This window comes from Astatotilapia calliptera, chromosome 5 (assembly GCF_964374335.1).
Source record: "Astatotilapia calliptera chromosome 5, fAstCal68.1, whole genome shotgun sequence".
Taxonomy (NCBI): Eukaryota; Metazoa; Chordata; class Actinopteri; order Cichliformes; family Cichlidae; genus Astatotilapia; species Astatotilapia calliptera.
The window spans coordinates 15,221,425-15,239,675 of record NC_137426.1 but is presented as its reverse complement, the minus strand read 5'-3'; the positions used below and the strand labels follow the sequence as shown (position 1 = coordinate 15,239,675).

Below are 18,251 nucleotides of genomic sequence, written 5' to 3'. Positions count from 1 at the left end.
GGTTGGAAATGAGGGTGTAGATGTATTTTACTGGACACCTCTAGGAATTAACAAACATTTAATGTAATTACAGTTCCTTATTTTATAAATGGTGATGACCTCAACTTAGCGAAATTAGATTTCAGGTTGGGTGAGGTTAAGAGAAATTTGTTAATGATCTTAACAGTAAATCGTGTTTTAAGTCTTTCTCTTAATTTGTTACCTGAGGTCAGGTAATGAGGCTACCACCTGAGGCACCTTGAGGTGTGTCAGAGTTGAAAGGTATTATCTGCAGTCTGGTTTCCACTGTAGTGTCATCCGTTTAGCTATCAGGCATTAAGCTACTTACCACAGTCAAACCCTGGTAGAATATTATATTAAAAAAGAATAAAATGGAAATGCTTAGTGTATGTAATAATACTAATATATACATCTGCAATGTATAGATATGTTTAAGCATCCAAAGGGCAGTTAATACACAGAGGTCGATCAAAAATTATAGCATATTGAATATTCACACCAGTCAGCAAAAGCCAAAATTAAATTAGCAATAAATGATATTGAAAATATAAAAGAAAGTAAATTTATTTATTATCATATCAAATCACATTTAACTGGGAGTAAACAGAGCATCACAAGCAAGTTGATCTGAATTAATCACAGGTAACAGAGAAATGACGTGGTTTCTCCATCATGTAGCCCAATCATAATCTATCCTTTCTATCTGTCAAATAAACAGAAGGATAACTGATATTAGCTGTTCTTTGCCACTGATAGTGTTGCAGTAGCTTAAAGAAGACAACAAATTGGCTAAGTCTTTACCGGACATTTTCTTTCCGACCTGTGACAGTAAGCTTTTACCACACCACAGCTACCACAGGTGAGATACTGAGGTTAATCCAATCAGGATAATGACACCCAAAGTTCCTCCATATGGAGACAGACTGTGAGGGTAAAAAAAGCTTGACTGTAGGTCTTGTCTGAATTAATAAACACATAAAATTTTTAATGTAGGGTAGTTAAGCACTGTAGGAAAGAAAGCACCCACAGTGAATTGGATTAGAAGAAGGCAACACATACATTTCAACACATACATAGCTCACATTAAAAGACACAGACTGTGTAAAGCACACTATCAGTAAACATTATCTGCTGTAGTAAATATATTTAACACTCTAAAATCAGTACACGTTATTGTTTTTATATACACAGACATTTCTCATATTTCAGGTATGATTTGTGTGTTTGCTCATGATTAACTTCTCTTCAGACTTTAAAAGCTGAGGGAACGTAATTCCCTTTCTCGAGTAAGGATTAAGAGAATTCCTCCGGACTTGGAAAGGGGAGCAAATTAGTTTGGACCCTGTCCTGTCTATCCGGTGTTAAGATTAATTAGTGACCTCTTAGCTTCTGCACTACCTCACAACCCGCTAATCCCATTTTGGCTGTTTGACAGGGTTAGTGGAGAGGTATAAAAATCACAGGGTGTAACTTGAAACATCGTCACCGTCCACACAAGTAGACTTTTTACACAGACACAACTAAACAGCTGACTAGCAAAGATGGCTTGGGATGGAGGAATTGAGCCCAATGGCACTGAAGGCAAGAACTTCTACATTCCCATGTCCAACAGGACTGGGATTGTTAGAAGTCCTTTTGAGTACACTCAGTATTATATGGTAGACCCGATAATTTACAAAGTTCTAGCTTTCTACATGTTCTTCCTGATCTGCACTGGGACTCCCATCAACGGCCTGACATTGTTTGTAACTGCTCAGAACAAGAAGCTCCGGCAACCTCTCAACTATATCCTGGTCAACCTGGCTGTGGCTGGACTCATCATGTGCTGCTTTGGATTCACCATCACCATCACATCAGCTCTTAATGGCTACTTCATTCTTGGACCCACCTTCTGTGCTATTGAGGGATTCATGGCCACACTTGGAGGTAATAAAGAAAGCAGATCTTTTCAGGATCCTTTCTATTTCATTGGCAGATATACAATATCAATGAATAACTCACCTTTTCTGTCTACAGGTGAAGTTGCTCTCTGGTCACTTGTTGTCCTGGCTGTTGAGAGATACATTGTGGTCTGCAAACCCATGGGAAGCTTCAAGTTCTCTGGAGCTCATGCTGGTGCTGGAGTTTTCTTCACATGGGTCATGGCAATGGCTTGTGCTGCACCTCCACTCTTTGGCTGGTCCAGGTAAATTCTATTTCTTTTCATTTCATCATAATGATTTTAAACAGTCAGAATACTGCACAAAGGAGATTAACAAGATGAATAAGTAGTTAGTTGTAAAGGTCTTGAAATATTATGAATGTTGAATAAAAGCTGGATAAAAGCTAATTTTATTGAAGAAATACATGAGATTTTTAAAAAATAATCTCACACAGGTACATTCCTGAGGGAATGCAGTGTTCCTGTGGTCCTGACTACTACACACTGGCTCCAGGTTTCAACAATGAGTCATATGTCATCTACATGTTTGTTGTTCACTTCTTCGTTCCTGTCTTCATCATTTTCTTCACTTATGGAAGCCTTGTGATGACAGTCAAAGCTGTAAGTGAAGCTAAAGTTCTTAAATTATTTATAATAGATCAGTTAATCTAACCAAGCTAGCCATTGCTACTGTGGAATTTATTGCACCTTGCTATTATTGATTACATTTAAATGAAAAACTTAACAGGCAGCAGCACAGCAGCAGGACTCAGCTTCTACCCAGAAAGCTGAGAAGGAAGTGACCCGTATGTGTGTCTTGATGGTCATGGGCTTCCTGGTAGCTTGGACACCGTATGCTAGCTTTGCTGGTTGGATTTTCATGAACAAGGGAGCTTCTTTCACTGCCCTCACTGCAGCCCTCCCTGCTTTCTTTGCAAAGAGCTCCGCTTTGTACAACCCTGTTATCTACGTGCTAATGAACAAACAGGTTGGTGTTACGTATTCTCATAGTTTTCTTCTCTGTTTTTCAGTCTTTTGCTGTTTACTGAGTTTCTGAATTGGCTGTCTTTCAGTTCCGTAACTGCATGCTATCCACCATTGGAATGGGCGGCATGGTGGAGGATGAGACCTCAGTTTCAACAAGCAAGACAGAGGTGTCCTCTGTGTCTTAATCCTGATGGCATCTTCAGATCTATGGACATTGATGATTGCTTCCAGATTTTAGAACATCCCATTAGAATCATTTTGCCAAATGGATTTAACAAATGGAGTCTGGACCAAAAACACTAAGGAATTCTATGTTATCTGTGAACTAACAGAAAGGCAAATGCATTTTCTGTTGGGATGATGTTGTACAGCAATTGTGTGTCTGTGTGCATGTGAGAGCATTTGAGAGAGTGAATATGAGTGAACTTGTAAACGAAAAACACCTCAAACTGTAAACCTGCTGAAATGTGACACTTGTACCTGATGAATGTACAATCACATGTTGATTGTTTTCATGCAATTACTTGGGGGAGCATATATTTCACTGGTCTACCAGTGGTGTTATTTTTATGCATTATATGAAAAGGAAAAAAAAAATATAGGACTGAGTAAATATAATAAATGCATGCATAAAAAGAAACATACTGGTGTGGTTGCTTAACTTTTACATGCTGGTTTGATTATCTGCTGCTTAAAACCAAAGCAGAACATCACACATTTAAGGGACATTTTCGATTAAATTCCAAACTTTTTTTTCTTGAGCAAAATATAAGATTTAGCTAATGCAAATTATGGCTAGCTGAAGTAGTAGCCCGGCTATTTCCAAAAAATATACCAAGGTGGAACATCCAAGTCACAGATGCACATTTGAGAATAGCTGTCATCACACTATAGTTACACTGATAGTAATCCTTTGTAAAGCTTCTGCTGAAACAAGAACAGAATGTGTCATTTGGAACTGCTGCAGAAACACTAGGTCATGTAAATCCAAATCCAGTTTATTTATATAGCACGTTTAAAAACAAAAAGTTTGCCCAAAGTGCTGTAGAGAAACACAGGGTAAAACACAAGATACAACCACTGACACTCACATAAAACATAATAAAACACATAAAAACCATATCAACTCAAGCCAGTCTGAACGCTATCGAAAAAAGGTGTGTTTTCAAAAGCATTTTAAAAACAGGAAACGAAGATGCCTGTCTAATATTTAAAGGCAGCGTATTCCAAAGTTTTGGGGCCATAACTGAAAAGGCTCGTTCTCCTCTACGTTTAAGCCTTGATTTTGGGACAACCAACAGCAGGTCAACTGATCTGAGGGTCCATGAAGGAATATAAGGCTGAAGTAACTCGGAAAGGTATGGGGGAGCAAGACCATTAAGGCATTTAATTACAGCAGCTGCTTTATACTCAGTGTTTAGTTCTCAAAATCTTTGCCAATGCACGTTTGAAACACATGAAAAGCTTTAGGTTCAGTAGAAGTCATGTTGCAGCTTAGGTAATATACAATTGTAACAAGATTGAAGGTCAGTATTTGTTATGGCCACATTTATTCTTCAGCACAGTCTGAACTCTCATAGGCAAACTTTCTTCTTTTTTCTTTAAGAAGGCTTCAGGAATAATTCTGCAGTCTTCTTGAAGGGCATTCAGAGCTCTTCTTTAGATGTTGGCTGCCTTTTGTTCTGTTCTCTGTCAGGATGATTTTTCGTTTTTTATTCAGGTATGCTTTTACTGCACTGGCAGTGTATGTGGAATCATTCCCGTGCTAAAATTAAGCTGTTCACAGGTGCTTACTACCTGTTATTGCTGCTGGCACGGTCTCTGCGCACAGAAAATCTGCGTTGCGCACAAAAAAAAATCTAACCTGAATTGAAATGAAAATTAATACTTTAACAATCCTGTTTTGCAGTGTTAGTCAGTGAGGCGTGGCTGATGTGGAGTGAAGTCACGTTAATGACAACGTGCACAATCATTGGAGATGTGAGCAGGACAGACGGAACAATTGAAATTAGAGGGAACATTGCTGAGGGAGTGCAACACTCCGACAACTAGAAGTTGATGATCTATTATCATGACCCATCTATTTCTTGCATTTCTGTTGTCTTCCTTATCACATTAACAGTTATAAGTGAAACTTAAATTCACTTTGAGTTCTAACTAATCCTCAAACAAGAAGATTTACATTATAGCTGCTTTTTAATTAAATCTTTGGTAAACTGTTGCAAATGTTGATCATAGGATCTGGTCTCAGACACTTTACTTTGCAGCCCAGTAACAGGATTACAGCCAGAAGACTGTTAGGGAAGTGAGATGTGTGTGCGTCATGATGTGCGTCTAGTACTTTGGATACCATATGCCACTTTCACTGCATTGAATCTCCCTTCGGTGCCATCATCACCTTTAGAGGTTAACAGTGCACAGTCCTGTTATCTGTGTGCTGATGAACAAGCAGGTTGGTTTATGTATTATTTGTCTTTCTTTTTCTTTCTGAGCCGATTGTTTTTTATTTGGGTAAGTGCATGCTGGTGGTCGACAAGGTGATGGGTAAGACTTCACTTTCTGCCCACAAAACAGAAACTCCTCTGTCTTTTAAAACACATTTTTCTATATCGGGACATTTTGCTTTTTAATTGTCTGTTTGATGTAGAATATATTTTGATGCGCACTAGTCAACATGTTGAGTCCGAACCACTTGATTTGGACAACTTGATTCACAAACACTCGTGTTTGTGAATTTAAAATTGCGTATCAGTGTATGTGTGCTTACTTTAATTCCCCCTGCTATTTAAGGTAGTGATATACGCTTGATGTAGCACCATAGCACCATCTACATTTCATCTTTTCATTTTCATCTTTTATCTTTATCTTTTTTAATGCTGCAATTTTTTAATGAAGCAAATGGCATATAATTTAAATATTGCATTCATCAGGCTTAAAATTGGCTAATAGCAGCTGACAGAAAAGCTTGCTTTTTTCCCCATGAAGAATTCCTGCCATGCTGTTCAGGGCTTACAATTATTTTAGTGTTCCTACTAAAGATTTAACCTGGCCAAGCACATATCTCTCCTTACTGACAGTAGAGGGCAACATCTCCCACAAGAGGCATCTTTAGATCATGTAATTACAGTTACTCAATCAAGACGGTGCTGACACAAAAGGGTGTGGTAAAGCTAGATCAGGTTAATCCACTTAATAAAGAAAAGAAGCGAGTCAAGCCCACCAGGGCTGCACACCTTAGCTTTTTGGTAGAACACCAAGCGCTATGAGTTGAATGAACTATACTGGTTCTTTTAAAATAGATAAATGCCATAGGAATGTGTAAGTTGGTAAGATCTATCTGAAATATAAGCATAATGTGACAGCATAAGGGTAGGAGTAAACAATACAATAAAATACCCAAGTTCACGCACATGTGAACAAGAACCTGAGATATTTTAAGTCCTCCACATTGGGCAGCAACTCATGACTGAGAGCTATGGACTCGGACTTGGAGGTAAAAATTCTTATCCCACTACTTTACACATGACCGCAATGAACTATGTCAAACGTTGTGGTTATAAGCCTGTGTATAGAGATGCTGATGCAAGTTTTAGCTTAAAAGCTTTTTAGCAATGTACTTTTGTATGTGGCAATATCATCGACTTACTACAACCCTGTAACAGTAGCCTCTTTGGTCATAAAGAGGCTACTTAATGCCCTGTACACAATATAATAAGGTATTATATAATACCCTGTACTTACAAATTAAGGTTATTTTCAGAGATTACTGAACAAAATAGATTAACAAACCATTGCAACGTTGACTGATAATTTGATGTGATAACATTGATGTGTATACTAATTGGTGGCCAGCTAATGAAATGAAAGAAGATCTCTATTCATTTATCTGTCTGATTTTCTGGGTGGCTGCTGGTCTCTTCTTTACATCACTTCCATATTCCCACGCTGTCAAACTCAACGCTGTCGTCATCACTCTGGCCCAATCATTTTGTTGCCCTGCTCCTGCGAACCAATCAGTTTTTGTCCCATGTGCTATAAATCTCACTGCTCTTCTGTCATTCTGCCTGCAGGATTCCCATTCGTGCAGTAAGGCTCCTCCCAACATCAACCTCATCCTTCATCAAGTCTCCATCTGCTGCATTTCTGCCAGCATGTTTCAAGGCTTTGGGAGTCCTGCCCTACTTCTGTCAGTGTTGTACTCGCTCTGCTATGTAGCTACATTGTTGTCTAATCACAAAATAATGCATTTATTAAAACTCTGATCTACATTAAATGATGTTTAGTTCTTTCAAATGTTCTCTCTTAATGAGTTGCATCAAGAAGGGCAAAGCTGCCAAATCAAACATCCACCCACTGCGGTGACCACTTGTAAATAGGTGCTTTTATTAGTAGTATTATAAATTTTGAGGGGCAGTCCTGTTAGTAAAAGAGGTAAATTTATTACTCTGAGAACACTAGCAACTGTTAAAGCTCTGAGTTAATAAATCAACATTGGAATAAAGTTCATGTTGATCATGCTAACCTCAATTAACCTAAATTTAAATTTTATATGAATTATATGAAATAATAATAATAATAATAATAATAATAATAATAATAATAATAATAATAATAATAATAATAATAATAATAATTGTATGAAAATAATACAGGAGATAAATTGAAAAATAAAAGATTTAAAAAGACTCACCAAAGGTAGTTAAAAGAAAAACAAAAAATACAGTAAAATGTTAATTGACAGAATAAACAATAAACAGACTTATAACAGTAAAATAAATAGATTCAAGACCTTTAATGTTGTTGTGCAAGCATAAAAAAAATCCTAGCCTCACACGGTGCATAGCATTAAATATGAAGCAAACATCTACACATATAAAAAGTATAAAATTGAAAAACTCTAACAAACGACAAAACTGATTTAAGTGATATATCCCTTTAAAAACAGAGAAACAACTTTCAAAGTGTTTTGACAGAACACTTAAGGGATAGAATAAAAGGTTAAAAAGGTTAAATATTACAAAAAAAATAAAGCAAAGTAATTAAAGAACAAAAGGCTGCAATTAGGAAAACAAATAAAGAGAGATAACCAAAAAATAAGAAATCAAATGTAACAGAATCACTCATAAAGGGAAATCACTTATTCTGCTGGCCTTATCTCCTCAGCCGACCGATTTCAAAGCTGATGACACTAAAGGCAAGCCAACAGTGATCATCAGATTTAAGCATTAAAACAGCCAGAAGGGCCCCCAAGCAGGCATATATGGGGTCTATGTACCTAGATGCAGATGACATTTTAGTGATCAGTAAAGTCTATAATCTAATTCTAAGATGTAAAAGAAGCCAGGATAAGGGTGATGTGATTTTATCTTTTTTCTATAAAGTGAAAACAAGTCTCACACAAACAGTTTGGCCATTGTCCTACTACGCCCATATCAACATGTACTGTAGTGTGTCTCAGCAATTATTATTTATTTTATTATCATTTCATTTCTTTATCATTTTAATTACAGAATATGATAAAAAGCAAAAAATAATAAAATAAGTAAATCAGGGATTTCCTAACTCCAACAGTAAAGAGCAATCATTATTCCTGTTTATTGCAGAATCAGTCATCTAAGCAGAGAAGCCCAGATCTCCCTCTTGCTGCTTCCTGCAGCTCTTCCAGGGAGACACCGGGATGAAGACAGCCAGCAGAGGCAATCACTACATCACATTCTGCATCCACCCCAGAGCTTCCTAACAGGGATATCTGCCCAAGACATGTCACCCTTGTGGCTCACAGGTTATTTTTACAAATTACATTTTCACCATAACCGTTTGCTTTAATGTTAGTTCCTCTTCGCATGCACTGAATAGCAATACATCATTCTCATTCTCGTATTCCTATTCGCACGAGTCTCCTCATGGTTATCTTGTGTGGTTACTCTTCCTGTATATTACATTCATAAAAAGAAGTCTGTGATTGGTTTGCATGTATGCACTATTGTGACAAACATCAGTAACTATATCAGTAACATTTGTGTTTCCACAAAGTTCAGGGATTAAATCTTTAGGATGAATTAAACAGTTGCAAAATCTGTTTATTAGATGTGTTGTATTCAGTGTTGTACATAAATGAGAATATTAATCTGTCTGTAACTTAAATACAGTGATTAAAATGCTTGTTGAGAATCCTGTAGTCATTTTAATTTATTAAATATTTATGTTTTATGTATATTTTATTAAATAACTGTGAGGGTAATGAGGAAGCTAAGGGCCTCACTTTACTTAATGTGACACATTAATTAGCTCACCCTTTAAAACCTGAAGGATGAAAAAATTACCAGAAAATTCACATTTTTTGAAAATGCAGTGTTTATTGAACCATTTGACAAATTTGTTTAAAAAATAATTACATTTTAATGTCTTTTAATTTATATCATATTTGCTATATCAGGCATTTTTTAAATCGCTTTTAAATGTTTGTGCAATTTATTTAGATTTTTCTTTCATTATTTATCTCTTTATTTGAATTTTTTTGATACATCCATCCATCCATTCGCTTCCGCTTATCCTTTTCCAGCTGTCATAGGGCGAAAGGCGGGGTACACCCTGGACAGGTCGCCAGTCTGTCGCAGGGCTAACACATAGGGACAGACAACCATTCACACTCACATTCACACCTAGTGGCAATTTGGATTATCCAATTAACCTATCCCCACAAGTTGCATGTCTTTGGACGGTGGGAGGAAGCCGGAGTACCCGGAGAGAACCCACGCAAACACTGGGAGAACATGCAAACTCCACACAGAAAGACCCCGGCCTGATGGTGGAATTGAACTCAGGACCTTCTTGCTGTGCGGCAACAGTGCTAACCACCGTGCCACCGTGCTGTATCTGATCGTTCAGTCTGACGTCACTACTAGCCGTGTCTGGGCCTAAACTCTGCTGCAGGTTCATATATAAAATGATCACTGTGGCATTACTGAGAGTTAAAACACTGTCTTAAGTCTTTCATCTTTAATAAAAAATTATCAGCGTTCTGCTCTACCAGGTGTAACAACTGAGTTTAACATCCAGGCATCCATGAAAACTGAATTTATGACATTTAACGGAGTTAGAAGTTAGCAGGAAGTTAGCTCGCTAGCTTCCATCTAAATACAATATAGCATGTCCTGAGTGCGGGGTTTTGGAAACAAATTAAAACGTACAGCTTTCTCATCACAAATGAAGACAGAAAACTAAACAGCAGTGACGTTTGTAGGGTTACTGAAGTTTGGCTAGCTGGTATATATTGATGTGCTATGTGACCGCTAGTGACACAGCTATGTTAGCATAATATAAACAAGCTAACTTTTTTTCCACTCGATAAAAGTTAACGTGAGTGTTCTCGGTGGTCAGGAACAAATGTAATCGCATGGCAGGATGCTGTAAAAGGACCAAACTTCAGCCAGGAGAACAACTGAGATAATCCATCCACAATACGAGGTTAGTCATTCATATACTGCTGCATGGGCTGGGCTGTAGTTACATCCTAAGATTTTAAAAACTGAGCTTAAATAAATGATTAGCGGTAATAAAAGCCGAGGGAGGTCAACGGTGATCACTGACTTTTTTTAGGAGCTTTTTGAGATTAAATAGAAGAAAATACAAAGCATTAAACATGTTAACAACACAAAAGCCATATTAAATGCAGACTACTTTAGGCCCGGAAGTAGGAGTCGTCACGTCATCACTTAACTCATTCACTGCCATTGACGTCTATAGCCGTCAATTGCAGTGAATGAGTCAATGGGTTTAACTCATTCACTGCCAATGGCTGGCAGTGAATGAGTTAATAATCGGATTGTCATTCCCAAGCCTAGCTAAATAAGGAGGGGTTGCATCATAAAGGGCAGGTCGAAGCCCAGGTTAAAAATGACTGCCCCCTCTGCTGTCGGCAGAAGACAGAAGAGGAGGATATAGATGGGAAATGGTGTGAATGGGCATTGTGAACTGGGAAGGGTTCTCAAGACTGAATGACTGATAGCTGTTACAGGCTAACACCTCTGTTCAATAATGGCTGGATGTAGATGGTCTCCTTTACTCTCTCAAATCTCAGAATACTAATACTAATCACTTACATGATTATAGGGTCGGTAAGCAAGTCTGAGGGCCAACTCCTAGTGGACAACCCCAGCAGGGGCTAAATAGCTGTGACTCTTTATCTTTTTTGTTGTTGTTGTTTGTTTGTTTGTTTTTGGGGGGGGGGGATTGTTTTGTTTTGTTCTGTTTTGTTTTGATTTGTTTGTTTGTTTGTTTGGTTTTTGTTTTGTTTGTTGTTTTTGGGGGGGGTGTTTTGTTTTGTTTTGTTTGTTTGTTTGTTTTTTGGGGGGGGGTCGTTTTTTACACTTAAGAAGGCTCTTGGATGAGAATTGAACTGTCAACAGGAACCAAAAAGAAATCCAGCTACCTTCATTTTAGGAACTTGTCTAGTGACTGTCATGACCTTGAGAACCTACAGAAACATATTGTTCCTGTACTTTTTATGAACTTTTTACAAGATATAAACAACATCTAATCTACTTCTGCATCTCTCAAACCTCTCAGTGGTTTCAAATAAAATCTAAGGATAAATTCTGGAACTGTTCAAATAAAGGCAACAACCAAGTAATAAATCTTTTCATGCATGCATTTAATATATTATTCCTAGGCTTTTGTTTATAAAATATAAACAGAATATCATGACAGAAGCTACGAAAACCTCTTTATGTCACAAATATACAATGGGGATTCTTATCCCATCAAAAAAAAAAAACTTAGAGTCAAGTTTTCACATACAATAGTAAGGAACAATTACAGTAAAATCCTGCAGATAAAAATGAACTTGTATCCATTTTCTCATGCCCATGTCAAGACAGTCATTCGGAATGAGAGAAAAGTCAGGAAGGAGTATGGCTGGAGATATGTAGGTAGTATTTTTAAGAAACGGAGGAGACTTCTGTCTTGCTGGTTGATACTGAGGTCTCATCTTCAACCATACCACCCATTCCAACTGTTGAAAGCATGCAGTTACGAAACTACAATGGGGATAAAATGAAGAAAAAGAAAAGAATGAAGGAAACTTCATTGTGGTCTTTGTGATCATCCCAAAGCAAAGAATCCAATAAATGAGCCTGAATCTAATAAATATTTGCCATGAAAACTATTAAAAATAGGGTTTATAAGACATTACACGATAATTGCATGCAGCCATGAGGACAGATCGTAGCTGCTTACTTGTCCCCATAACTGCTGATTTGCAGGATCATAATAATAAACTGACCTGTTTGTTCATGAGGATGTAGATGATGGGGTTGAACAATGCTGAGCTCTTTGAGAAGAAAGCAGGGATAGCCATGGCTGTGGCTGTGAATGCAGCTCCCTTGTTGAAGAAGATCCATGCAGCAAAGGAAGCATATGGGGTCCAGGCCAAGAGGAAGCCGAAAACCATCAGGATGCACATGCGTGTCACTTCCTTTTCAGCTTTTTGGGTAGAAGCTGAGTCCTGCTGTTGGGATGCAGCCTGTAGATAAAGAAATCATTAGATAATGTCTGTGCTGAATTCAGTGTTGATGCTAAAACTATTCGATGACATGGCTTAGGTCATGAAGGCTGATCAGTTCAAATATGTGACCAAAATGTCAGCAGGTAAGGATGTTTGTTTTTTTCAGAATATTAGAGCAATGTTAGATATTATCTCCAACATTGCCCTAATATTCTGAACAACAACAACAACAAACATCTGGATATAGAGGAACAACATTTAATTGAAATAAACATCACTTACGGCCTTCACTGTAAAGACTAAATTTCCATAGGTAAAGAAGATGGTGAAGACAGGGACACAGAAGTGGCAGGTGAACATGTATATGACATAAGATTCGTTGTTGTATCCTGGGGCCAGAGTGTAGTAGTCAGGTCCACAGGAAACCTGAATTCCCTCAGGAATGTACCTGGGAATACATAAAAGGTTAGTTGAATATGAAGCATCAGGTAAAAAAAAAAAAAGAAGAGGTTTTTAGCATCCACCGGTTGAAGTGAATGATATCACCTCAAAGGGAGAGATGCCAGCCTCCTTGAGATTTGCAAAGGCTAACCATTTATTAAACTGGTGCCAAGACTGTTCATAAATCCTCTGTGTCATCCACAGAAGTTCTCAAAAAGTAGAACAGGAGGAAGAAATATTTCACTCAGCAAATCTTCATCAAGAAAAGCAGTTTAAATCCCAAAGATGCATATTCTCTGGAAATGTTACAGCGATACTTCAGTCAGAGGTACACATTATATGTACACAGTACATGCTTTTGAGGTACTTCCAGAGAAAATAGCAAATAATCAACTGATTTAAACAAAACTATTTATTGGGGGCAAAAAAGCTGAACAAACCAGAACATTGTCATCATTATGGTTTGAAACAGTCTCTTAATATAATTTTGTTAATATTACATCAAAGCTGAGACAAGATGTACCTCAAGTGTTTTAAATAACAGCTAAAATAGGAACCGCCGGTGGAGGATTGATGCTACTGAAATTCAGTCTATCCTCAAACTAAAGCAGAGAGTAACTGTATTTTTATGTAGGTTTTTTTTTTTTTTTTGACTTTTTGACTAGTTTGGAAAGTTCATTCAAACACTGCAGATGTTCTCACAGATGTGCTGCACTTGCTGGTTGCTATGCTTTCACTCATCCATCCAATCCTTGAGGTTTAAGTCAGGAGACTGTATTTATGAAGTGTCTAGTTCTTGTCTTCAAATTTTTGAGTTCGTTGTGCTGCTTTAAGTTTGTTTTCCTTTATTACTTCCCTTTGTTATTTCCTTTGCTCCTTTGTTGCTTCTTATTTTATCATTATTGTTGTTTGTTTGTGTGTTTGTTTTGTTAGCATATTACCATTTGTGCTAGCTGTCCTCTTTTTTTTTTTTTGTACGTTCCTCTTGATTGTATATTTATCCTATGTATTCCTGCTGTCTACTATTATATTTTATTCTAGCACAGTTCTTGTGGAGCACCCACAATTTTGTTGTACTTGTACAATGACAATAAAGGGCTCTTCTGTTCTATTCTATTCTATTTTTCAGCCCTTCCTTTGCACAAACAGAGGATTTACGAGTAATCAACAAAAGTTTGGGTATGTGTAAGCTGATGTCTTATGAATGAAAGATGAATTATGTTTTTCAGCTTTTTATAATTCAAGCTTTGGGAATTTAATATTATCATCTTATCTGGAACAACTAAATTTTTTTAGAATTAGACTGAAACGCCTAAAATAAAAGACACTTCCATTCCCCTTGACTGCCATTCCAGACATGGGTAGGATACACAATTTTGAGTAAATATCTCAGTACCTTGACCAGCCAAACAATGGGGGGGCAGCACAGGCCAAAGCCATGATCCAGGTAAAAGCACAACCCACTCCTGCATGGGTAGCTGTAAACTTGAAACTTCCCATGGGTTTACAGACCACAATGTATCTCTCAACAGCAAGAACCACAAGAGACCACAGAGATACCTGACCTGTTGAGAGGAAAGAGAGCGGGATGTATGATGAGAACCTTTAAACCATGTCACCTTTTACAGTTTCTTAAATCTGCCTGAAATTCCAAAACTTTACCTCCAACTGTAGCCATGAATCCTTCAATAGCACAGCTCAAAGGACCCAAGGCGAAATAGCCATTGACACAAGAAAAAATGGTGACTGTGAATCCAAATATGACCATGATCAGTCCAGCCACTGCCAAATTAACCAGGATAAAGTTGAGAGGTTGTCGGAGCTTTTTGTTTTGAGCGGTGACCAGCAGTGTCAGAAAGTTGATGGGGAATCCAGTAATGACAAGGCAAAAAATATAGAAAGCAAGCAATCTGAAGAACCATGGATCTGCCAAATAATACTGCGGATATTCAAAAGGACTCCTCACGAGTCCTGTCTTGTTGTTCAAGGGGATGTAGAAGTTTTTGCCCTCTGTGCCATTAGGCTCAAGTCCTCCATCCCAAGCCATCTCTGCTGATCAGTTGTCCAGCTAAGCTTCTTGGAGCACTGTTAATGCAGCAGAGTCTGCTTTCTAACTTCTTAAACACCACTGAGCAGCCACAGTTATAGCCCCAAGGGGATGATGAAGATGGGCTAAGAGGATCTGAGAATTCAGCCCATAATCTCTGAGTATAATCACTTGTTACTTGGCGATCCTATTTCCTCCACATTTTCTTAGGAAGCATTTAGTAAATAAAACCATGACTTTTACCAAATGATGGTCACTAGGTCATTGAGAGTAGGCTTTTACCTGTTATTCATCCATTTAAACTGGGAACGTTTTACTCATAGACCATTGCGTTTCATAAACAAGACAGAAATTCTTGGCGGTCTCAAATTTCTGTCACAACTTTAGCATAGGCCAAGCTTCAGACTTCGTGTTCACAAAGGTTTTCCACACAATTTCTTAGTGGGCAGACTCAACCCTGTCCACATGCAAGAGTGTCGCAAACCTTGGCAGGTGATATTTGCAGTTTATTTATAAAATGAAACAAACTAAAAATAAACTGTTTTTCAAGTCACCAGCACTTTTTGCACCGCTATATCAGGTGGTGTTTTGATACAGAGACCCACAAACCTCAGTGATTTATCATCGCTGAACTTGTGCCTGTGTCCTGAAATTGGAAATAGAATGGATACGCCCACACGTCGCAGCGCCGTGTTGATTAGTCCCATTAGTCTGCCCTAGTCTATTCACTTCCTTTTCCACTACAAAAAGACCAGAAGAAGAAAAAAGGACATGCTGTAAAAGGCCAACAATGCCAACATACTGTAAATGCTATAAATAGATGCTTTGTGCATTCTTCTTTCTTTCTTTTCACGGGACACATTCCCATTAACACCACAGGACTCGAAACCCTTACAGTCCTCTCCTCATTGAGCTTAGTCATGGGCTGTATTGTAAAGTGTTAGTGAAAAAACAAGTGATTTTAATTTGTGTAATTATATAGTTTTGGGTATGATAAGTCTGGTAAATCTCTGATTGTGAGTCACATGTGTGCACTGTGATCAGACACAAAATCTATGCTGACACCTACTCTCAAAAAAAAAATCTCTGCTTGAAATCAATGGGAATATATTCTTACAAGCATGTGTTTTTAACAGATTTGCTTAATTGCTAGATTACCCTTTCTTCTTATTGCACTTTATTGTGGGTTAAAAAAAAATGTGTGGTCATTTTTTCATTAAAGTCAGTGTTTCCATGACCTTAACCTCAAGGTGATTGCAATTATGTTTCAATGAAATTGCATTTGCTCTATTGTGCATACAGCAACACAATTAAGATGAGTTTTTTCCCATAATTTGGAAAGACCATTTCTCTTTCTCCTGCTGTGCTCCTTTAACAAAGCACACTTTGTTAAGGCACAGCTCATGAACTGCAACATCTTTAGTAGAGTCTATTCAGGGACCTGTATATATGCTTCATCTGGCTCTGCATTGTGCTAAACCTTTACTTTAGATGTTGATGTTTGGGTTCCTTTAAGCTCAAGGGAGACAACATCTGACTGGTTTCCAGTTCTCACTCCCGAGGCGTAACATGTCGACGTTTTGTCACGTCCCGCGGCGCTCAGGAACGCCGCGGGAGGAGACCTTCGGCGTTCTTATGGTACACCGCGGGTTATGGCTGGAATCCAGTGCAATGACGCTCCCGCGGTAATAGACATTCCAGCCCTAAACCTAACCTTATCCCTAGCCCTAACCATAACCTTATTCCTGATCTTAACCAGGACTATAATGATGTTAAATAGCGTGTTTCTAAGCGATTTGAAGAAAAAGAGCGAACATGTGTAGATGGAGTCCAGACGGTTCTCATATTTCCTGTTTTTTCCGAGGTTGTCATTTAGGAACGTGGTGGGTAGCCGAAATCGTAATATGTTGACGATTTGTCACCTAGCGTAAAATGTTACGCTTTGGGAGTGAGAACGTGTTGCCAGTTCCTGCAATTTATTCTTCAGCAGGATGGCAAATCTAATAACTACAAACATACAGCGATGGGCACTAAAAAAAAGCCATAAGAAGAACAAGAAGAACAGATGGTCTGGCCCTCACTTACAGAGCTTTGTGGTAAACATCATGGATTCAGTATGGGATTATGTAAAGAGACCGAAGACACTGAGACGGCCTAAATCCACAAAAGAACTGTGACAAGTTCTTCATGTTGGATTAAGATATCTGCCTAATGCCAAGGAAAACTATGCAAAACTGTACTTAAAATAACAAGTGCTGTTTTTCCTGGATTTTGATATTAACAATGATATTTTTTGTCTAATTAAATTTATTTTTGAAAGAAAGAATGGATGAATTAAAGATAATGTGTCAAAGTTTGCAGTATTACCCATGCAAACTATAAATGTCAACTCAGTACTCATGGGTAGTAATATCAGAATGTTTGATGAATGCTGGAACTGATATAAGACAAAAAAAAATCTAGTTGTTGTTTTTTTTTTTTTTTGCCCCATTCCTGCTTGCAAATCACAGGGGTCAGTGGATTTAATTTACTTAAATTATTTTTGTTGCTTTTTTAAATTTAAATTGTAAAGCTAATGTGAAGGTCTTTCTAAAGTCTCAACCAGTGACCAGCAGTCAATGAAATCCATTGTTTACCATAGGTCGGATTATTCAATGTCAGTGCAAAAAACCCTAAAACCAATTGTGAGCAAAGAAGAACAGACATTTTTATTCTGCTTAGTGTTTAGTGTAGGTTAAGATAGAAGTTTTAAAAAAGCAAAAGAAACATGTTGGAAAAGGAAAAAAACGCAGTTCAAACTGAAGACGCCAATATTCAGCTAGACAACCACACAGCAGTTTCTCTTAAACAAGTGCTAAGTAGCTGCTAATTCCACTTCCCTGTCAGCAACACCATGTGATTTCATTATCTGGCTATGGTATCCTTTCCACCATCCCAGAGCACAGGCAGGCCTACCTGGACCTGCAGCCACGTACTCAGAAAATCAAATTTGAATATTTCAAGCATCCAAGAAAAAGTAGATGCATTCTTCAGGTATATGTGTCTGCCTGTGTGCCATAGTCTAGCGTTTGGTGACAAAACACTAAACCCATCAGCAGAACACCTTTTTCTGTCACTGGAAGAACAAGCATTGCTGAGGAAACCAGTGTCAAAATGGAAAGGGCCTTTTCACATGCCCTAGTGACACATTTGGCAGCATGATGGTGCAATTCAATTCAATTCTGTTTCATTTATATAGCTCGAAATCACAACAGTTGCCTCAAGGTGCTTTATATTGTAAGGTAGAGACCCTGCAATAATACAAAGAAAGCAGATAAAACCCCAACAATCATGTGTTCCTCTGTGAGCAA

General features: G+C 37.8%; 2 protein-coding genes and 1 long non-coding RNA gene across 3 annotated transcripts; 2 read left to right on the top strand and 1 right to left on the bottom strand.

Moving 5' to 3' along the window:
* The first annotated feature begins 29 nt into the window (after positions 1-29).
* Positions 30-3,548, top strand: LOC113022253 (green-sensitive opsin-like). The gene is made up of 5 exons (XM_026167448.2): positions 30-1,926; positions 2,017-2,185; positions 2,377-2,542; positions 2,670-2,909; positions 2,995-3,548. The coding sequence occupies exons 1-5, from the start codon at positions 1,542-1,544 to the stop codon at positions 3,091-3,093; spliced, it is 1,059 nt and encodes a 352-aa protein (XP_026023233.1). The 5' UTR covers positions 30-1,541; the 3' UTR covers positions 3,094-3,548.
* A 1,818-nt stretch (positions 3,549-5,366) lies between these two features.
* Positions 5,367-9,079, top strand: LOC145428876 (uncharacterized). The gene is made up of 3 exons (XR_013909208.1): positions 5,367-6,401; positions 6,979-7,094; positions 8,512-9,079. It is a non-coding gene; the product is annotated as an uncharacterized LOC145428876 (long non-coding RNA).
* Positions 9,080-11,544: 2,465 nt separating this feature from the next.
* Positions 11,545-14,988, bottom strand: LOC113022254 (green-sensitive opsin). The gene is made up of 5 exons (XM_026167449.2): positions 14,517-14,988; positions 14,251-14,419; positions 12,696-12,861; positions 12,192-12,431; positions 11,545-11,946 (listed from the first exon to the last, which is right to left on the bottom strand). The coding sequence occupies exons 1-5, from the start codon at positions 14,899-14,901 to the stop codon at positions 11,848-11,850; spliced, it is 1,059 nt and encodes a 352-aa protein (XP_026023234.1). The 5' UTR covers positions 14,902-14,988; the 3' UTR covers positions 11,545-11,847.
* Positions 14,989-18,251: the final 3,263 nt, after the last annotated feature.